We start from the raw sequence: 20,501 nt of genomic DNA, 5'->3' as shown, positions 1-20,501 counted from the left end.
TAGGAAGGAAACGACGTCAGTGACAGATAACCCGGGGAGGGCACCAACCCGATCCCTATGTACGCAGTATGTAGGTATCATTCAAGAGTATGAGTATCGTTTTGATTTCCACCGGGTGGAAGTTTACATGTACTCGAACCAAAAAAGAGGTATCTGGTCATCATTCGTACTTGTGGCATCAGGTAGATTGTCTAATAAGATGACCAAAAAACTACAAATAACCACGCAACCAAAGCCCCTTCTTCACGATCACCATCAGCAAAAAAATGTCACAGGCAAGGCATTGAATAATATTCATCAAGTTCAAGACGTTTCTTCCATGTATTTTTACCATTCCTGGCTATCCCTGGCTGTCCTTAGAACGCTATTCTTGCTTGACATTTTCGACTACTCGGATCTTTGCCTAGTTGGCCTTTTTATCGCTTGGATACGAACGAGTAGAGCGGAAAAAAGTCAATGCTGTTCAAACTATGTCAAGCAACCCGGCATACTTGGTCGTTTTCCTCACCATTCGGAACAGGCACAGCGGAAAAAGAACCAACCAACGCAGAAACAAGAGAACGATCGTGTGGTATCTTTCAGAAGGAAGAAAAAACAGCAAACTGAACTTTCAACAAGATAACCTCCCACCAGTGAACCGACCCCTTCTGTGTGTTACCCTGCTCACATACCACCAGCAGATGATATGAAAATGATACTCAACCTGCCTAGTATCCCAGTCCCGTGCGTGTATGCATTCCCAACTCCTCAAGCCACCCTTGCAGCAATTTGAGACCTTCGGAGCTCTGTCCTGCCTCAATTTTGGATCACATCACCATACATTCTAGGACCTTCGTTCAGACCAGGAGTAGCTGGAAACTCCCCAGGAACGTGTAGGTCGCTGATGGTGGTATGGCTCTTGGATCGTTCCGAGGGCCTGATGACATAGTCTGTGGGTGCACCCTTGGCGGTTCTCGGCCCAGTGAAGACTCCATTCGCATCAAACATACTCTCGTTGCCCGCAGGCAGGCCTGTACTGGTAGGCACTGTCGAAAGAGTCGCAGTATCCGTGCCAGATGATGTAGCATTTCCGGCGGCTGAACTTGGTGCAGTTGTCGATTCGCTCATTGCACGAGGACCGCTTGGAGCATTGACAGGGACGGCGGTCGCGACCGGTATCGGAGCAGAAGATTGACCTGAGGTTGGGATGGCCGCTGCTCCGTCCATCTGGCTGTTAATATTCTCAGGCGGCACCTGTTCTTGGTGATTCTGATGGTGATGCATCACACCAGCTCCAACTGCAGCGCCTCCCGCGCCTGCTGCGATCGGCGCCATCCATTCGCCGTATTGGCTGGTGGTGTCCTGTGTCGGTGAGATGGTGGTGTGTGCAGGCATGATATTTGGGTGCTGGCCAGCGGTATAGTGGCTATTAGTGTTCATCGGGTTAGATTGAGGTACGGTTGGTGCAGTGGCTGGCTGTAGCTCTGTATGCCTGTCGGGACTGTTCGAGAAGGGCACGCCACTTCCGGGAAGGGATCCTGCGGCTGCTATAACATCTCGGTCTTGGTCAGAACTGGCTCCACTAGATGGGGAAAGCGGTGCTTGTAAGCCTCGCTGAATGTTGAGGTCGGATGGAAAACGCCCACCTGGTGCTGGTCGTTGCTGAGGAGGACGCCATCCTGCTTCTGACCTAGAATCCTCGACCTCATTTGCACCGAGGACACCCAGTCCAGTGGCTCCAGCCATGTCGGTCTCATTTGCGATAGAGTTTCCCCGGACAGATTGCTCTCCGGCAAATGCGATTTGATCGGCCTCGTCTTCCTCCATACCGCCTTCGGAGCTAATTATGCTCGCTGGCTTCATGCTGTTTCCAGACAGGGATCGGGCATGAGTTCGACGGACGAATTCGTTTCGTTCTTCGCCACGCTTCGAGGTGAGTTCTTTTATATCCTCGTACCATGCAAGCATGGTGTCGTGGGTCTCCGCTCTGAAGACCCAAGCATGACCTCGGTGCATTGAACCGGTTTGTCGCCCTTTAAGCATAAATTTGTGTGACGAGGATCCGGGTTCGGAGTGTGTGCCCAATTTTTGCTCCGGTAGGTATAGTGACATGACCGGAGTTTGGCTGGTGACACGATCGGCCGATTTGAATTCGTGTAGATGAGTTGGTGATAGAATATACCTGAAATCCAAATTAGCAAGGCAGATGACCATAATCAAAGGGTAGAACCTACCATCCGGGAGTGTAATTCTTCAGGTACTTGCTCTTTCTTTCGAGCATGCCACTTCGCACTTCGATGGCCGCCGGATGATCCTTGCCAGGATAAACAATGTTGCCTATCTGCCGAATCGGCCGGCGAGGGTCGATCATCTGGTTATTGTTTGTTGTGAATTCGTCCCATTCGTGGTCCTTGGGCATCGCAAGGGGTCCTTCCTTGAGTTTCTCGGCGGTATCATAAGCGTCGTCAGCTTCACGGCGGAGAATGCCGGCTAGAACATTGTATGCTTTCTGGATCTCTCCAACCACAATTGATTCGAGTTCGCGACCAGAGGCTTCCAGATTCAAGTATGCCTGGATGAGTCAGCAACCAAGTCCAACAACCTCAAAGTAATGCGTTGACTCACTCGATGGAGGTAGTTCTCTTCGTCAATCTGCCTTTCGATCTGTTTGTCGACGCCCAATTTGACCAAAAATGGATCCCCCTTCCCACTAGTAGATGCGGCATCCGTATCAACCATACCCAGTGCTTCTTGGAGAGATCGAACTGCCCTTTTGGTCGTTTCCTGTTCCTTGTCTACTGAATTCTTAAAATCACCAGACAAGCTCTTGATCTCCTTGATTTTCTGTTGCAGGTCGCTCCGGAGACCGGTCAGTTGAACGATGACTTCGTTCTCGAGGTCGCGCGCCTTGTTGGCCTCGCTGAGAGCCTGTTTATGAAAGTCACGTAAGATGTAGTTGGCCTCGCTGATTCCTCCGGAAGACAAAAAGTTCGGCGGCATCGACGTATTGTTGACCACGTTTGACGTAGACATGAGAGCTTTCGACCGCATCTCGTATGTCTTGTGTAAGTCGCGAAAGTAGTTGATGATGTCTTTCAGGACTTTGCGCCACGCTGAACAAGTATTAGCAAGTTCTTATCAGATGTCGTGTCTCGGACTTACCTTGAAACCTGTTCGCTAGAATTTCGGTGGGATTTCCCGAGGTAGGAACAGGACAGTAGAAGACACTGTTCGTCTCTTCGGTTTCGCCATACTTCTCCCTTTCGCCTAGTTTCATGCTTCGTACCGATCCGGCGTAACTGCTTCTCTTGCTGGCCGTCCTTCTGAGACTGGCGCTCTTGTGCAAGGAAGGCTTCTTCTTCAAAGTTCCACCTCTTGACGGAACTTGCGATTGCGACCCGGACATCTGTGAGTTTGACCGAGGAAGCATGGGAGCCCCCTCTCCAGTCACGGCTTCTCCATCGTGTACAAGGCCAGTTTGCGACATCGCACCTGGATCGTTGGGGTAGGAGCTGGGATGATCATAATTTGACGGGGCATCAGTATGCTGGGTGCCGATGTAGGAGGTTGGCCGAGAAGACGGTAGTCGGACGCTCGTCGGTCGCGCAGATTGCAGAGAGGGATCAGGTTGAGTGGGAAACGGGCTGCGTGCAGGCGATATGGGAGTGATAGGTCTAGACATTTTGTGGCTGTACTGGTATTGATAGGCGGGAAGCTCGATCTAGGAATTGAGCTCGAGTGAGAGAGGGAGACAGAGGGTCGACGGACACAAAGATCGGGGGGGTGTTGAAGTAGATGGCTATGTCGAGAGCAGCATTGTGTTGTGTAATGGGTTGGTTATGAATATGAGGACACTGTGAGCAGCGGGACGGAGCTTGGGGTCGACAGACGAGAGATAATGACGAAGTTACCAGACAAAAGCTGGAACGATGCGGACGGTGGGACGTAACAGGAAACACGAGGGAAATGAGATGCGACGGGAGAAGCTGGAAGACGGCAGAGCACAGGAAAAGTCGAGGAGCAAGAAGCAGAATGAATGACGTCGATTCCAAGGAAGACAGATGGATGATCTTGAGATGCTGTCGACAATAAAGTACAGCCAAAGCGACGAAGACGGATGGTTGTGCAGTGCAACGGGGACGGAGGAGCAGAGGCCGGCAAAGCGGGAAGCAGACTCTCAAGTGGAGGGGTGAGCTAGTGATGATAGTGGGCTACAGTACAATAGTTCTCTGTAGGCGTGGAGTGACCCAAGCTGGACCTCTTGGGGCGGCCTTCGAGTCTGACGGCCCGAAATATTGTCATGGATCCCAAGCAGGGCCTCATTGTTAGGCGCACTATCGCCCAGCCTGCGCCTTGGGATTGCGCACGTTGCATTCGTCAGACACAAAAGCACATGATGGCTCTGCATCATCGTTTTCTGCCGAGGCGCTGATAGTCGCAGAAACTACTGCAATGAGAGCCACCACCAGCCACCGACAAGAACACCCTTGGAAAGCATAACTGACCCTTGATTCTCTGTGATAATGAGCCGCCAGGACTCGAGATTTGGGTCGATGGATTTTGCATGTGCCGCACAGCTACTCCGTATATGCAAGCGACGAGTACTCCGAACATGCCCTAGAGATAGCACTTGAGAACTGGGAGTTCATTTCTACAGTATTCGGAGAGAGATTTTTGCAGTAGCAACTTAAAGTTAAGCTCTCGGGTCCCATTCTGTACCTAGGTAGATACCTAATCAAGGAATACTTCTCCATCTTTCACAAATAATAATAATACATACACTGGTCCGGAGATATTGAAGCCTGGTAAAGCCTCTGGGTCAATGATCTTCTCTGCTATTGAGTGCGAGGTTGGGCTCCAGGAATTGCGACGTTGGCCGAAAGAGGTTGCAGAGGGGACGCTTCATCATCAATCAGTCATTGACTCTAGTAGCGCCTCTCTGCAGCTTCCCCACCGATCGACTGTAGCTCCATCTTCAGCAGACATTTGTACACCATCGACTCGAACGATTACGAGTGCGCCTTTTCAGCCACCTCATCGTCCAGTCGAAGAGTCAACATTGAGATTACACATACCTGGAGTATATGTTTACGACAGCTGGTACTACGTATACCAGGTTTCTATGCCACAAACCTACCTACCTACGAATCATTCATTGTTGCACCGCCTCTTCGGCCTGATGAAGGTCTCATCCTCGCCTGACTTTCTTGGAGAATCTTGGTAGTGGCTCTTGCGCCATCAACTATTATCGACGACCGACGTCCCCAGATGAGAAGAAACTTGGGCCGCTTAGCGTCATAAAGTCCCCCCAAAGAGTCCAGGAAGCGACATTATTGCTACCCCCTCCCAAAGGCCCTCGTGGCAGCGCCAGCCCAGCGTTGATCCGTTAGGTGTTCCGGAGCCCAGTAACTCGCAACTGCTGCAAATAATTTTACGGGTTGAGGCATCCGGAGTCGATCCTTACATATGTACAGGATGTTCGAGAGAGCATCCCAGCTACCCATGACAGTGTCCAATTTGTTCTATGCTCATTCTGCATATCCTCAACGTAGATATCGCCTGCATCATTTATCGTGCCGGAGGTGTTGTACTCGTAAAGGGTTGAATGATAGCTCCGACCGCGGAGACTCCTGAGGTCCCCTGAATGTCAAAAGATTTAGCTAATCACAGCCGATGTTTTTAACTTCAAAGGTCCAGACCGCCATCCTTGTATCGCACACCGGTCCAGACGTATCATTAGACTTCACATGCTGCAGCCATTCCTCTGTCACTACCGAAGACTCAAACCGAGAGAATCATTCGCATCATATGCTACCTCAGATGTCCCGGGGTCATCAACTTCGATGGCTTCAAAGATCACACGTGGACGGTTCAATTTCAATCGTACAATGTTGGATCACAATAAGCCGATGCCTGTTGAACTCAAACAATCAATCTGGTTCCGGTGAATGCGGGCATCAAGAAGACACGAACAATGAGTCAGCCGGAAAACAGACTGCAACCGTGCGGTGCTTGGGAGCGATTCCTGAAGTCCTGTATGCAAGGTGATGAAAAAAACTTCATGGCGGGTGCCATGCTTCTCTCTGTTTCATTTGAGGGATATCTGTACATGCGTCCACAATCTAAATTGTCCGTTCGACAATATGTGTAGCAGCTGACCTCCTACTATTCCGATGGAATGGCCTTTTGGGTGTTGATGGGTTTTCAACCGCAGCACCATCCAGCTTCTTCTTGTGATGCAAGACTGACTGTCTTCAAGCAGGAAAACTTAAAGCCTAGAATTCCGTCCCTGCTTCAGCGGATTTGTTGGTGTAATATGGTTCTTGAACATCGATACCGTATCGTTCTTTGATCCTTTGTTTGCGTCTTTCGGCGTAGCCGGGTCCATAGATACCTAAGTGACATTCCATTTTAGCCAACTTGATCATGGACTGGTCCGAAAATGGAAAACAACTCACCTCTACCCTCACCGAGTTCGTTGATAGTCTCGTTCAGAGGTCTCCTGTATCTGGTCTTTGCCTCATCCTTGTAGGCTAATCGATCTAGTTGAGGAGCATCCGAGGACGATTCGAAAATAGGCCGTCCGGTATAATTAACAACAAACATCACAGCCCCCAGGGCAAACGCACTGCCGAGAGTTGAGGGCATTGATCGCTCTGTGCAGAAAAAGACCCGGTCAGCGTACTGTGTCTGGGAATCATAAACTTTTTCAATTCATGGCATGCATACTCCTCAGACCAACAAGTGCACCGGCGCATGCACCACCGAGTGCGTGATTCATAGGATCGTTCCTTTCAAGGAGATTGGCGGTAGCCGTGTTGACAAACGCATAACTTCCACCCATAGCAGCTAACCAAAACAATGTCAGTCCACACTTCTTTGAGTCGGTATTGGGCGCTGAGATCCCTTACCAAAAAGCCCTATCGTCTTGCCGAACCGAGAAAATACACCCCAGGGTCCAATGCTCTCTTTCGCTACCGTGTTCTGCACAGCCGCCAGGAACAGGCCGGCGGTACCTGCATATGTGATGCCGCGGACCGACGCCGCCAGAGCATCCCTGGGATGGTACGTATCTTCGAGGACGGGTTTCGCGTCAAGCAGGTCAGCCATTGTTTGTGTCGCTGTTGCTATCTTGCTTGTTGCTTTCGGAACAGTCCAGAGAAAAACGAACGGGATTGTCACGTCATCAGTTGATCTGTTGTCTCAGACAGTGTGAATCGGTGCGGTAGAAGGAGGAGGAGGAGGAGTCGAGTCGAGTCGAGGAAGAAATTTGCCGGTGTAATCGAGCTCGTTCAACTGAGGTCTATCGTTACACTCTTGAAATCGACCTACTAGCACCCCCGTCAATGGCACGGCGCAGCTTGCAAGCTTCTTCCCCAAACGGTTTTCCCGACAGGCTTGGCGGCCAAAGAAACTGCTCTCACCTCATTGGGCGCTCGCTCAGACGGTTGCCGCTTTTAAGACAAGACACCAACGACTTATTACGGTGCTTCATCTCAACTTCTTCTCACCCCAACTCGCATGTAGCACGACTGGCCCTGGATACGAGTACGAGTCCTGAGCGATAATCGAGGCAGTACAATTTTACAGTAGAATCCTACGACCGGTCACTCAAATGCCGTCCTATTTCCGGTCTTTCTCCTTTGTACTCGCGTCTAAGGCTGTGGTCTTGTCTGGAGCAGGTTGATAATCATCAACTGGCTATATAATCCGGCCCAACTATAGTAGATACCATAGTCCCCCTTGGCTTGCCGAACCTCTGTCTCGAAACCGTGCTGTTCACCAAGTTGGATCCAGCCTTCGTCTAAGCTAACTGGACTCTGGCGATCTCAAGATCATACACGAATAAATTGCCTCAGAACGCCCAGGATCTAGATACTTTTCACGAATTCTTATACCAAGGGTTGATAAAATCAGCCAACAGGCAAGATTACAGCCCAGAGGATTAAGACGCTATGAAGACTCTTTTTGTGCGAGGTTTAGTGAGGATCCCCTAGTGCGTCGGTTATCGGATGTCTTTCTTTCGACTCGATACTCCGTGACCGGAGTCTAGGTCAGTGCGGTGGATCTGTTCGCTGTCCACGGCCCCTGGATGTGACCAGTGTGGGCTTTCTACCACGAGTGCATTCATAGAATATAAACAAATCCTCATGTCCAGGTACATATCGTGGGGCGGACAAATGATTACCAAACAGCTTGAGACTGTTTGGACAACAGAAAATTCTCAAGGAAGGGTGATCGCTTTGTGACCTCAAATCTATGGTCAAATTGAAAAGTATGGTGGTCATCAGCGTCAGAAAAGCTCGAAAATATTGAGGAACCCACTTCACGTAAAGATCGCAGCGAAATCTGAAACGGCGTGGCGCGGGAAATTATACGATGAATCTTAACCCAGCATCTACAAAAGAACCGCTACTAGGGCCGAGCAAGCCATCGCCAGCGCCCAGGATGTACGCTTGGCCAACACCGGGGCTTCACTCGATTTTGCTGTTCCAGTGCTTTTCGCCGCAGAAGCTGTTGAATCGGTTCCAGACTGTGCGGATCCTGTGCCGTGGGTTGTTGCAGCGACTTCCGCAGCCCCAGTCGCAGCCGTGATGGTATACACCACTCCATCACCACCGTTGGTGTAAGAGAAGACCTGCCCGCTGGCTGGGGTTGTTACAGTCCCGGGTCCGTTACTCAAAGTTTCCGTTCCAGTCTGCAGAGGGTCCGAAGGCTTGAGGTATGTACTGACGCCGTCGAGCGAGTACGAGAGTGAGGAAATGCAATCATATGTCTCCAGGTATTGTCCGCAGGATGAGAACGGCGTGTTCAACTCTGTCTCGAGATCACTGATTCTCGAGAGCCCGACAAGGGTAGGATCTGTGTTGGGGCAGATCTCAAAAATACTGCAGACGGTAAATTTAGCCTCCAGATGTGTCAGCAACTGACTCGATGAATGTTTACCTGGAAAGTGCTCCGCTGATTTCACAGCAATTACATCCTTGGATCTGCTGCACGTTGCTCGAAGCGTCTCCAGAGTTGGCGTTGTTTGAACAAGTCGCAGTCTCTTGTATCGCGTCCACGACGGCCATGTGCACCTTGCCCAGGTTGCATGAACAGGCATCGGTAGCATCATCTGGAGCCGGGAAGTAGGGCACTGGCAGTTTCGCAGTGGCGCAGTTGTTCATGTACGAGATGATATATTCCTGATACTCGCATTCCCAGACCCTATTCCAACAAAATTCGGCATAGCAGTTGTAGTTGTTGATGTAATCCGCACAGCTACAAGCGAGGAGCTCTTCTTGACTCGAATCGCGCTTCGCCTGGTTGATGCAGGAGGTGGTTTGGTCGTTCGCTTTTTTCTGACAAGATTGGAGCCCAGAAGGGTCGACGCAGCCGGAGCTCGTGAGGTTGACATCAGCGCCTACAGACAGTGACGTTAAACAGAGACCTAGGAGAAGTAGTGTTGCCATCATGTACCCGTATATGCAATAGAGTAAAGCGAGATCGAGAGGAAGAAAGGCTTGGAAATATCAACCCCTCTTTGCGGGTGTCAGGCAAGAATTTATTCTCGCCTCATGATTCTCAAGGACAATTTCCGCCTCGATTTAGGCTGGTAGCAAACCCGCTCAGTAATCATTGCGAGTCGAAATCTGCCTTGCTGTGAGCTTTGTGGGCCTGACAGTTGCAGTACACTGATGGCTCAGAAACGTGCTCCGTGGGTTGTGAGGGAAGTGAAAGGGCGTATATAGCCTCGTCTTGGCACGAGGCTTGTACAAAATAAGTATGCGGTAGCTCTCCAGCTAACCTCATCCTGCTCGGCGAGACGAACTTTCAGAGCGAGTCCCACCTCCGTACGCAATATTGTGCATAACGCCGGATAGTGATATTTTCGGTGACCCGGCCATTAGCTGATGCGATCATGTACGCGGTTGCGGTTTGGGGGCGAGAAATCAGAAGTGAGCTGAATACAGGAGGACCGGAAAGGGTTGCTACCTGAGCATAGGGTCCCCAACACTGAGTTCATTCTGTCTCAAATGAGGTTATATCGGAGAGTATCTTGTAGTCCATTGGTTGGAAATTCATGAGACGGGCCTCAATTTGTTTCGTTGAGGTGTGTTGGTAAGGTATCAGAAAAGCGTCAAGGCGAGTAGTGATTCGGTAAAATGCAGGTTAAAGCAGCATGAAATTCTGCATCACTAGTCCAGGAGATTCAGGGGGACACTTCCAGTGCCACGGTGGGGAACTGCTGGACATTCTGCATGGACACCGAAGACAGGAATCGCTCCTGACGCTCGACGTGAGTTCCACATAGACAAATGTGAATTATCTATAGGTCGATATGAGATAGAAGCTTGGTTCAAGTTTGAAAGTTTACAGACCGCCAAATTCCACCACAGTTTTCACACAGGCCTCACAACCCGGCGATACCGAAGTCTGAGACTCAGTGCTGTGGATCCAAAAGACGACGGGCTCTGTCGAAGCTGTAAGCATACATCCTCCCTGCGACTTGCCACTACTTTAATACTCAGTGTGCTTCATGCGGGATCTTCCTCCAGCGGCGCATCGACATGCATATTTAGTTGCTGAGATGGATCTATGAGGAACATCGAACCTGTTTGAGAGAGAATATAACTTAGCAAATCTACGATCCATTGAAATGCCTTGTTCGTAAGGGGCTGAGGGTATACGGCGGGATAAATAGAACGTATACTAACATGAAGCCGCGATAAAGGCAAGGATAGCAGCCGTCACCCAGACATATCTCAAGGAAGACAAGTAGGCTTCTTGTAGACCGCGTGCTCCAGCTTGAATGATCTGCGGCGTTACACCAGGTACTGATATCAAAATCGACTCGTTGCCCGTAGTAAGGCCGGCGATGAATAGGGGGAGAAATTCCTGAGAAATTCCCAGTGGTAATACTCGAGCAGCGATGTCGGATCCTATGCTGGTGGTGATTTTGGACTTGAATATCGCAGTGTAGATGGGAAGCGCAATAGAGCCACCCAAAGACCTGGTCGAAATCAACAAACCACTTGTAATGGCAATCAGGGCTGGTGGTGCTGATATCTGCGCCGCTGTCACAACACAAGTGAGACAAATTCCTAAACCAAGTCCGAGAAAGATCGGGTAAGCCCATAACGCTGTCGAGATGGACGTCTTGACCGTAGCCAATAGTACTTGTGGAAGAGTTAGCCTAGGAGGTTCGAATATCGAGCAGCACAAGCTCGCTACTTACTGAAAAATATCACTATGGAACAGAACGCCAGAGTCGTTGGGAGGCGAATAGTTTTGGTCATTGACGAGTAAATTGCAATACCAAAACACGCGACGATCTGCGTGAAGAAAGTGATGGAGAACCTCAAGCCGACTCCAAAAGCATCCGTCTGGAATAGCACTGACAATTCAAGTGGGAAAAAGTCATTTACAGCGAAAAAGCACATGCCTTCCACCAAGATGCCGACGACCGCAATCGCAAAGTTACGATCCTGTTGGAAAAGACTGTGGTGGAACATCCCGTCCTTCTTGAGCTTGATCTGGTATATACCGAGGCAAACGAGGAGGAACACCCCAACGACGAAGGGTGCAATGATGTGAGCGTTCTCCCACGAGTACGGGTTGTCAGACCAGGTGAGAGCGATACTGAACAATACGAGTCCTGATGAGAGGAGAGCATAGCCAATCCAATCGAGTCGACCAAATTTCTGCGCCCTCGTCAAAGTTTTTTGCAGAGGTCGCGGAACTGGGGTGTAGAATAATGCACAGAGAATAGCGGAAACGGCGTTGATCGCGCCCGTAATGTAGTAGTATATCCTGAAGCCTTCCGTGTACTTGTCGATCAGAGTCGCACCGACGAGCAAGCCAAAGATTCCAGCTAGAGCGACCGAGACATTGACGCCTGCTTGGGCGGCTGGTCGAAAACGTCGTGGAAGGATTTCGGAAACAACGGCATACAAGAGCGGTTGGGCACCGAAGCTGATTGCAGAAATGACTTCTCCCCCAATGGCCATGGCCATGCTTGTACATCGGGAGACGACGATGCTGCCGACGAAGCCGAAGAGTGTAAGTATCACAATCAGCCACTTTCTGCCCCAAAGATCAGCTGCTTGGGAGACCGGTGGTGCAAGTACACAGGTCACAATGGCTATGACCTGAGATAGCCATGTTGTTTCCGTGGATCCACCTACGGCAGCAGCAATGTTTCTTGCATACTAGTCACAAGCAATCAGTCTTTGCCGTGTTGCGCAAACCAGGGAGAAGCCCTGCGATCAGAACGTACCGCGCCGGAGCCCACCAGGTTCAGGATCTGGGCAAAGGCAATGAGATTAACAGACTGCAACTATGTCAGCAGCGGCTCGTCTCGTTACGACCTTACAAATTCATACCACATAAACAAGGATGGTCTTCAGGTCGAGGCCATGAAAGTTGTTGGTCTCAACGTCCGGGGTTGTCCTGGTTGTCTCAAGTTCCTCTGCATGTTTTGGAAGCGCAGCTTCCACTTCGGTCACGTCTCGTGCTGCCATGAAGACAATATTAATATTATGGATTATACCGGCCAACGAAAGGTGTGTTTTGGGGAGGAGCCTGGGGCCTGTTCTGCAGGGGAGCCATACCTTATAGTTCGTTTACATCCCTGCCACGCATAAGACGCATGGAATCAAAGTGCACGATTGAATACCTGGATGCTCTCCTGGCGGGGACGCCCCCATATCATGCACTAGCTCGTGGAGAACGGGAGCGGAGATGCGGAGGGGCGGAGAAGTGACGATACCAGGAGTGATCCCATCTGGAATTGCAGCAACGCCTTCACCGACGAGCATCCAGGATAGCTAAGCACGGAGAAATGCTTGTAACATGAGCTTGTTCGAACATCCCCTCGGCGACGCAGTCAGGAGGCTTCTGTCTGTCGTTCACAGCCGGACGTGTCCATCACCGTTGAAAGCATTCAGAGTTTCAGACACGTGTCACAAGGGGGCACAGTTGTCGTGCTGCCAGCTTTATGGAGTGTAGGAGAAGGTCGTTCTGGACAATAAGAGAAGATGCTTCTCCACCTTGGTCTATTAAAGGTGCTGCGCAGCCATGTTGCCAGATCCGCAGCGTGCAGCCCAACTGTCCGCACGTGTCTTCCGTTCTTGGCCGAGCACACGACGTGGGCCAACAGTATGGGGATCCATAAACGCCGGTTCTATTGTCGATAGTCGGAATTTTACTCTCAGCAGCTTCGTGTGCCAGAGTCGACACTCTGTGCACCCATGATGAACAAACACTTGGTAGTAATCGCGCTCGAGGGCTGCGGTGGGGAGCACATTCCTCTGTGGGGACGAAGGCGAGAATCGTAGGGTTTGGTGGGGAGGGGACACCACTCAGCGGGGATGATTCGCGTACATTACCTGCCCCGATGAAGCGTATGAGAGCATGAGTATCTTTCAGAAATTGGCTATATCAGTCTCGTTCTTGTTTAATGTTGAAGTAAATTGTCAGCACCTTTCTGAAATCCAAGCAAGAACTATGGCTTCAACTACAGAGATGCTGGCTCAAAGATTTCCGGATTTGGAATATCATCCAATCCCAAGTGCAGAAACCCATCCTCGTTACAACTATACTGGCTTCCATCCGAGCAGTCAAACGCTTCAGAAGGGGTTTGTCAAATCACCAGGTAGACGAGCATTCAATGTCGACGTGCGCTTTGACCGAGATGTCGCGGTCACCATGCGGGATGGTGTCAAGATTTACATGGACATTTTCCGACCTCTGGACTCTGATGCTAACAGGGTGCCGGTTTTGATCCCCTGGAGCCCGTACGGCAAGACAGGCACAGGCCCTCAACAGTACGAGACCATGGGACCATTCAACTGCGGAGTTCCGACGGGCAGGGTTTCAGGCTTCCAAAAGTTCGAAGCACCCGACCCGGCTGAATGGTGCGAAAGAGGGTACGCGATCGCCAACGTGGATGCCAGAGGGGCCGGCAAGTCGGACGGCTTCATCAACTACTGGGGACAACAAGAGGCCGAGGACATCTACGACACCATCGATTGGCTGGCGAACCAGCCTTGGTGCAGTGGCTCTGTGGGTATGGCTGGAAACTCCTGGCTGGCCATCGCACAGATCAACTTCGCCTCGAGATTGAAACACCCGGCCTTGAAGGCTTTGGCGCCGATGGAGGCACTGAATGATCCTTACCGCGATAGAATCGGGAGGGGCGGGAAACCTCACCTTACGACGTTCATGAAGATGCTGTTGAATGGTTTCGCGGGCCCGAACGGTGTGGAAGACATGCCGGCCATGTTGGAAAAACGTCCCTTGTACGATGAGTACTGGGAGAGCAAGTACATTCATACGGAGAATATCGACGTCCCATTGTATCTCACCGCGTCTTACTCTTCGGCGCTGCATACGGCAGGGTCCTTCAACACATACCGAACGGCCAAAACGTCACACAAATGGTTGAGGGTTCACCCTTACCAGGAATGGTATGATCTTTACAGACCAGAAATCACCGACGAATTACAACGCTTCTTTGATCGGTACTGTAAAGGGATCGAGAATGGATGGGAGCATGATACACCCCCTGTGCGATTATCCCTCTTGGCCTTGGATGGCAGTTCGACACAAACCATCGTCGAAAGGCCTGAGCTCGAATATCCTCTTTCTAGACAAAAGCTCCAAGCTTACTATTTGGACGCCTCGAGCCACACTTTATCGACTCGTCTGGCTTCATCCTCAGCTAGGACTTCTTATGACTCTCACAGCCTTGCTGCCAAGTCGGTATGTTTTTCGTTGTATCCCCCCTTTGACGTTACTTGCCATTGACGTATAGCCCCTAGGATTTCATCATGAGGTTCGACAAGTATACAGAGGTTGCAGGTTACTCCAAGGTCCACCTCTGGATGTCCTGCGCCGAAAAAGATGACATGGACGTTGGTGTAATGATCCGCAAGATTGATTCCGCCGGCAAACTTCTCGAGCACTTGAATTACCCCTGCCCTGTCCCGACCGAACAAGTGCCCAACGTCAACGTTGCAAAGACATTGGGGCCTCAGGGCTTCCTTCGTGCGTCTCACAGGATTTCGAGAGACGACTCTCGCTCCCGTGGCGACGGCCAAGAACTCTTTTATACTCACGATCGACGTGAACCCATCAAGCCCGGGACCATCGTGGAACTACAGATCACACTCTGGCCCATAGGCATGGTCTTTGCACCCGGCGAGGGAATCGTACTGAGCGTCTCGGGTCACGACATGATCTATCCCGAGGTGGATTTCCTGAGATTGCAGGAACCGGACGATGAGAATGTTGGGACACACAACATCCATACAGGCGGTCAGTACGAATCCCGTTTAATCCTCCCCATTATTTCGTAGGGGGGTTAGACGGGTGTATAAACACAGCTTCGATTTATCCTTGCCGGTGGCCTGATAAGCAAAGAGAGCTTCTCCTGAAGATGAAGCCCCAGTCAGGTCTCTGTAATAGTCTTTACCGTCCCTAGAATTTGTATAACCTAGAAGTTAAAAGTCACGACCAAGAGATTTAGTCCACACAAAGGCCGGCTAGCTGTGCCTCTAGAACCTTCCCGCATAAGTTGGCTCAAAATTCCCATTGTCCTCACTTCTTCCGGTAGCCGTGTATATACAAAGTGATCGCGATACAGGTTGCATGTTCACTTAAGGTCCTCGAAAGCCAAGACACCTTGAAAAGCGACATTTTCTTTAGCCATTGGACTAATGCGTTTTGAGCCGAGCAGACGACACTTGACAAAGGAGCTTTAGAAGGCAAGTGTGACGTGTTTTTCGATCCTCGAGTATAAAAAGCCTCACAAGCTCAGCTATCTCACTCTGATGCTTCCGAAAAGTTGGTTTTGTGAGGCAGCCTAATCTCAAAGAGCTTCATTTGCTTTCCTTTCCGTGTGCCCCATTTCATCTGCATCCGGGCTGTTCGGTCATAGCTGCCCGACCTTAAACCATCATGATGTCCAATCTTGTCGCCCAGCTAGGCACATTACTCCTGCTACTGCTTTCGATCTCTGGAACGGAAGCCCACCGGCCGCACCTCGACGATGGCACGCATGTATCCATTGCTAATGCGTGGGAATGGCCAGATACCAGTATCGCAAGAATCTTGATGACTACCCAAGACTGTCCATCTTTGCCAGTCTATACGAAGATCACCATCACCAATATTAGCACGCCAGTAGCTGTCAGCATCGGCATTCCCAATATAACAACACTGTACGACTATCGCCCGTCGCTATGGTTCATCGGCAAATCCGTTGTCGTTCCAGAGACCTATCAAACAGATGGCGACATATGCAAGCAAGGACTTTTACCAAATGCGACGGGCCTTCAGCCGAGGGTACCTCGCGGTTTCAATGCTGTTGAATACCCAGCAGAGGCCAGCAGCCTCTTTCGAGGGTTCAGCGAATCCGACCTGATATCTGGTTATGCAATACTTGGCGCCAATATCACGGTCTCGGCACCTGGAGATGTATTTGTAGTGCTTCAACCGACCGAACACAGGCGCGCTCGTACTTGGATTGCCGTTGGACGTGACGAGACTCCTGACCCGAACGAGGTTGGGCGTGCTAGCGAGGTGGATGAGCATGCATGGTTCTCCTCTACTTCAACGCCGCTGTTAGGCTCGATGTGCGTGCCGTGGGGGAGTATGCAGTAACACCGTTGCTACTTGACACAAAGGAGGGCCAGTACCAGGTTGATGACAAGAGCTAGCTGTTGGGACGATGGGTAAGAGATGTATTTCCGCGAAGATACAATAATCAAATCACCCCTTCAGTTAGCAGACCTATACCATTACATAGTAATCGTTGCCAATAGAAGCTCGGTTTTTGAGTTGAAGAACTGGTCAAAGATCTATAAAGCCAGCAGGTAATGGCTCGTCTCTAAACCATTTCTGCACAGTGTCTGCAAAGAGTTTTGGTGCTTGACGGTTCCAAGGATGTCTCATCTGAGGATGCATCACGGCACGCGTGTTATTGTTTCCTCGATTGCCGATGCCGGCCAGCTTCCGAGCATCGTGTGGGTGATCACTTGTCGGAAGAAGACCAGCTTTCCCGGCGGCAATGACAAGAGTGGGTTGAGGCCATGGGTCTGGCCAGCCATCCGAGGCAAGCATAGGCTGACAAATTTGGCGGCAGAGGTCGAGAGTACAGAATGTATTATCGGAACGTCTGATGTCGGTGCCGTCCATCAACCAGCGAACCAGTGGTCGAGGTACGCTGTTTTCGATGCGTCTCATCGCCCAGGTCAAATGGGGAACGTAGGGTGATAGTCGTGTGGTAGGAAAGACCTCGAAGCCCGAAAGCAAGACTCGAGAGACAACCTGTGGGTAGTGCGATGCTAGATGGACCGCTATGTGAGCACCCAGGCTATGGCCTACAATATAAGCGTGAGCATCATGGGCATGTTCCACGATCAGCTTCCGTAAGAGACGTGAAGCATTGTCGACCGAAAAAGGCGTTACGGCGCGCGAGTTTCCATGCCCGGGCATATCAGGAATCAGCAAGTGATAGTCGGTCAAGAATGGCGTTACCAAATCCCAGTCGCTTCCAGCAGCGAAAGCTCCATGAATAAGTACCACAGTCGGCTGTGCATTGGGGTTGAGGGATATATACGCGAGATTGTCTTCCTTTGACGAGGGAGAGGTGGTGACACCCATGGGAGAACGTTGATTGGGTGGTGCTGGATCTTCTAACATAAATCAGGAGTCGCACAGGAACTCGAAGACCTGTGTAGCAACGGAGGCGATCTTCCAGTTGACGAATTTCAAGTGGCCAACAGATTCAAGTGATCCTTGTGTACGGAAAGAGTGCGTGCCGAGCAAGACATAAAGACCTACTGAACGAGGAGGAGGATGAAGGGTTCTGGCCTTGAACTCATCCAGCCGTAAATTGAGGATTCCCTTTATGGCAAGTTAGGCGAGGCGTGCTGAGCAGCCAAAGCCCATGAACTCCGTACTCCGTACAGTACCTAGTATCCTCTAATACCCGCAGATTCTGATGGCCATTCTCTTGCCTCAGAAGCTGAAGTTCACTTACTAAAATAAATCGAACAATGTAAAAGTACAAGTTTGGTCACTTATTTTGGAGGATTCATCCAGACGTCACATTCAAGTCATGAACTTTGACCCCATGAGAAGCTGGTCAGGCTATCTCACAAGTACGCAGTGTGCCTACCCTCAAGGAAGTGTGAAGGATTTGTGGGTCACGAAATGGTTTCCGCCTTAAAGTCTGCCTTCGCCTTTCACTCGCAGCTTGTCACCATACAACAGTATAGCGATGGTGGCCGGAATAGTGGATGTAAGCACAACCAACCCAAGGACAGTATTTGCCCACCCATAACCCAACGCAGAATGCATCGCCGGAGCAAACAATGGAAACCCAAACGCACACAGGCTGCGGAAGAGCTGGGACGAGGCGGAAGCTGAGCTAGCGTACTCTGGAGTTGCGTCGATAACGTAGGCCTGAAGAGCCTGTCCGGTGATTTGTTGTCCACATGTGAAGATTGCTACGCCAAAATCAACCATCAGCCAAGACCTTCTTCTTTGGGCGCCCCAACCATACAACAAGAGACCAAGGAGTGTCACCAAGCTGGCAGGTATCATGACTGGGACATGGTGTTCAGGCTTTGTAATGCCATTCGCCCGGGCTTTGAGACGGGCGAAGATATGGTCCATCAAAAAACCACCAATTTGTGCCCCGATCACCTCGCCCACACAGACAGATATATAGTGTAGTCCACTGGTAGAGACACTTTCGTGATATGTCGAAGTCCAAAGGTCTGAATACGATGACAAGACAAGATATAGGATTCCATAAGACAAGCCGGACAGACAAGCCTGGATCTGAATGATATGGTGGAAGAGCAGCAGTCTGATTGGCCTGGAAAGGGACCATCTCAACACCCAGAATGCCGAACGGCCTTCTACCAACTTTTCATTCGTTGTGTGATAACGATGATCCCCACTCTGAGTGCGAAGCCGACGTGCCTTTCGAAACAGAATCAAAGGAGCATAGGTCTCTTGAAAGATTGGGACCGACGCCAAGGTCATTATGGCCTGGAATATCGATGTCGACCAGAAAATCCAGCGCCAGGTCGTCCCTGCCACAATGAAACCTCCAATGATGGGGCCCACGGCAACTCCAAGAAGTGAGATCAGTAGATACATCCCAAGTGATCGCCCACGCTGCTCCGGATACCAAACATCTCCAAGCACACCACTTGCAAGCACGTATACCGCACCAGCACCAAGTCCTGCAAGCAGACGGGCTGTTATGAGCAAGGACTTTTGGTGTGCGAAGCCACACGCGGCATTCCATATTAAGAACCAGAGATTGGTTGCATGCAGTAGGGGCGCCCTGCCATAGATCTCTGAGAGTGGACCAAACACAAGCGGGCCAAATGCTGTGGCAAGCAAGTACACAGACATTGCCATGACCGACTCGAATTCATTGCTGATATGGAGTTCAGCGGCAATGGCTGGGAGAGCTGGAGCCATGATCGTCGAGACCATGATGCGATTGAAACCCGTTGCCGATAGGACAGAAGTCACCATCCATTTTCTTGCAAGTGACCAGTCTTTGGGGTTATCGGGATCTTTGGGACAATCGAAAGTCACCAGGAATAGGTCGGCGGATTGTTCCAGGGATGCTCCGTCTGTTCCATTTGGTCCCTCGACCTTGCCTTTAGCTGATTGTGCTTTTATAGAATCCGTGTTCATCTTATCCTTTTCCCTCGAAACTCACGTTGTGAAGTGGTCGAGGCCTCAAGTCAATTCCCTGCAATGATAAAATCAACATCAGAAAGAGTGCCTGCACAATCAGGCTCCTTTACGCCTTTAAATAATACATAGTTATGTTGCGATAGGTAGTTGTTGTGGAGGTTAATCCTTGGATCTGCGACGTAAGCCTCTCTGATTCAGGTTTTGATGCTGATTAGCTAGCCCGTATAATGGTCTCTACGTCCACCGGGCCTTCAGCAGGGCAATTCCAATGAAGCTTAGAGAGTGCATGGTCCGGTGTCGCAGTTGGCTCTTAGACTCAGCGTTTGCATCTAACGTTGTACTCTGAATCATGCTACCTTACCTTCAAAGTCAACAGTCTCGACCCTGAATTTACTTCAAGAAACTGCCAATGGAAAGGCCACGCGCGTATGGAAGCTTGAGGTGCCAAGGCACGACCCCCATCAGATAAATTTTCTGCAGAGAGCTCGTAACTCACAGATATCAGGGTCACATGAAAAGATCAATCGCCCGCGCCACACCGAGCTTTTTCGACAGGGTACACGGGGAGGTGATTCGCATACCATATGTATCTGACACCAGAGACACTTTAAGAGTATAGACTTCAAGCGCGCTAGGCATAACTCTAATCCAGTCCGAACTGTTGATTGGCTCTAGCGTAAGGAATTTCCGAATTCACACAGTGCCGAAAGACCCACATTCGACTTGTCGATGGAGTCAACCATGTGTCCAAAGCCGATGACGGGCAAGTTTTTCAGCAATCATACAGGAGTGTTGAATTTATCTAA

General features: G+C 50.4%; 7 protein-coding genes across 10 annotated transcripts; 2 read left to right on the top strand and 5 right to left on the bottom strand.

The window, feature by feature from the left end:
- Positions 1-132: 132 nt before the first annotated feature.
- On the bottom strand, positions 133-4,055 carry PV06_09432. 2 transcript variants are annotated; one of them, XM_016410884.1, is made up of 5 exons: positions 3,142-4,055; positions 2,605-3,092; positions 2,214-2,551; positions 1,626-2,161; positions 133-1,526 (listed from the first exon to the last, which is right to left on the bottom strand). In XM_016410884.1, exons 1-5 carry the CDS (start codon positions 3,659-3,661, stop codon positions 796-798), a joined length of 2,613 nt encoding a protein of 870 aa, XP_016258691.1. In that variant the 5' UTR covers positions 3,662-4,055; the 3' UTR covers positions 133-795. The 2 variants fall into 2 exon arrangements, with proteins under 2 accessions (XP_016258691.1, XP_016258690.1); XM_016410883.1 differs by having other exon boundaries at positions 133-2,161.
- Positions 4,056-5,143: 1,088 nt separating this feature from the next.
- On the bottom strand, positions 5,144-7,351 carry PV06_09431. Of its 2 annotated transcripts, XM_016410881.1 has the most exons (4): positions 6,891-7,351; positions 6,709-6,828; positions 6,438-6,635; positions 5,144-6,373 (listed from the first exon to the last, which is right to left on the bottom strand). In XM_016410881.1, the coding sequence occupies exons 1-4, from the start codon at positions 7,087-7,089 to the stop codon at positions 6,255-6,257; spliced, it is 636 nt and encodes a 211-aa protein (XP_016258688.1). In that variant the 5' UTR covers positions 7,090-7,351; the 3' UTR covers positions 5,144-6,254. The 2 variants fall into 2 exon arrangements, with proteins under 2 accessions (XP_016258688.1, XP_016258689.1); XM_016410882.1 differs by having other exon boundaries at positions 5,144-6,635.
- An 851-nt stretch (positions 7,352-8,202) lies between these two features.
- On the bottom strand, positions 8,203-9,652 carry PV06_09430. 2 transcript variants are annotated; one of them, XM_016410880.1, is made up of 3 exons: positions 9,442-9,652; positions 8,926-9,385; positions 8,203-8,867 (listed from the first exon to the last, which is right to left on the bottom strand). In XM_016410880.1, exons 2-3 carry the CDS (start codon positions 9,147-9,149, stop codon positions 8,378-8,380), a joined length of 714 nt encoding a protein of 237 aa, XP_016258687.1. In that variant the 5' UTR covers positions 9,150-9,385; positions 9,442-9,652; the 3' UTR covers positions 8,203-8,377. The 2 variants fall into 2 exon arrangements, with proteins under 2 accessions (XP_016258687.1, XP_016258686.1); XM_016410879.1 differs by having other exon boundaries at positions 8,926-9,652.
- An 847-nt stretch (positions 9,653-10,499) lies between these two features.
- PV06_09429 (uncharacterized protein) lies at positions 10,500-12,485 on the bottom strand (the record flags this gene model as incomplete). Its single annotated transcript, XM_016410878.1, has 5 exons — positions 10,500-10,576; positions 10,680-11,141; positions 11,201-12,173; positions 12,242-12,295; positions 12,348-12,485. The coding sequence occupies 5 exons, from the start codon at positions 12,483-12,485 to the stop codon at positions 10,500-10,502; spliced, it is 1,704 nt and encodes a 567-aa protein (XP_016258685.1).
- Positions 12,486-13,470: 985 nt separating this feature from the next.
- Positions 13,471-15,472, top strand: PV06_09428 (uncharacterized protein; the record flags this gene model as incomplete). The annotated part of the gene is made up of 2 exons (XM_016410877.1): positions 13,471-14,727; positions 14,787-15,472. The coding sequence occupies 2 exons, from the start codon at positions 13,471-13,473 to the stop codon at positions 15,321-15,323; spliced, it is 1,794 nt and encodes a 597-aa protein (XP_016258684.1). The 3' UTR covers positions 15,324-15,472.
- Positions 15,473-15,656: 184 nt separating this feature from the next.
- PV06_09427 (uncharacterized protein) lies at positions 15,657-17,803 on the bottom strand. Its single transcript, XM_016410876.1, has one exon. It carries the CDS (start codon positions 17,668-17,670, stop codon positions 16,819-16,821), a length of 852 nt encoding a protein of 283 aa, XP_016258683.1. The 5' UTR covers positions 17,671-17,803; the 3' UTR covers positions 15,657-16,818.
- On the top strand, positions 15,722-19,240 carry PV06_09426 (uncharacterized protein). The gene is made up of 2 exons (XM_016410875.1): positions 15,722-18,271; positions 18,324-19,240. Exon 1 carries the CDS (start codon positions 15,925-15,927, stop codon positions 16,627-16,629), a length of 705 nt encoding a protein of 234 aa, XP_016258682.1. The 5' UTR covers positions 15,722-15,924; the 3' UTR covers positions 16,630-18,271; positions 18,324-19,240.
- Positions 19,241-20,501: the final 1,261 nt, after the last annotated feature.

The sequence above is a fragment of the Exophiala oligosperma genome (assembly GCF_000835515.1).
Source record: "Exophiala oligosperma strain CBS 72588 unplaced genomic scaffold supercont1.10, whole genome shotgun sequence".
Lineage (NCBI taxonomy): Eukaryota > Fungi > Ascomycota > Eurotiomycetes > Chaetothyriales > Herpotrichiellaceae > Exophiala > Exophiala oligosperma.
This window is presented reverse-complemented; position numbering and strand designations above follow the sequence as displayed.

Coding starts and splice junctions, on each gene's coding strand:
- PV06_09432 (XM_016410883.1), bottom strand. CDS start 3,661: ATGTCTAGACCTATCACTCCCATATCGCCTGCACGCAGCCCGTTTCCC. Junction 3,093..3,141: donor TCTAGCGAACAGGTTTCAAG/GTAAGTCCGAGA, acceptor ATACTTGTTCAG/CGTGGCGCAAAGTCCTGAAA. Junction 2,552..2,604: donor AAGAGAACTACCTCCATCGA/GTGAGTCAACGC, acceptor TGACTCATCCAG/GCATACTTGAATCTGGAAGC.
- PV06_09431 (XM_016410881.1), bottom strand. CDS start 7,089: ATGGCTGACCTGCTTGACGCGAAACCCGTCCTCGAAGATACGTACCAT. Junction 6,829..6,890: donor CAAGACGATAGGGCTTTTTG/GTAAGGGATCTC, acceptor TGTTTTGGTTAG/CTGCTATGGGTGGAAGTTAT. Junction 6,636..6,708: donor TGCACTTGTTGGTCTGAGGA/GTATGCATGCCA, acceptor TTTTCTGCACAG/AGCGATCAATGCCCTCAACT.
- PV06_09430 (XM_016410879.1), bottom strand. CDS start 9,437: ATGATGGCAACACTACTTCTCCTAGGTCTCTGTTTAACGTCACTGTCT. Junction 8,868..8,925: donor ATCAGCGGAGCACTTTCCAG/GTAAACATTCAT, acceptor TACCGTCTGCAG/TATTTTTGAGATCTGCCCCA.
- PV06_09426 (XM_016410875.1), top strand. CDS start 15,925: ATGATGTCCAATCTTGTCGCCCAGCTAGGCACATTACTCCTGCTACTG.
- PV06_09427 (XM_016410876.1), bottom strand. CDS start 17,670: ATGTTAGAAGATCCAGCACCACCCAATCAACGTTCTCCCATGGGTGTC.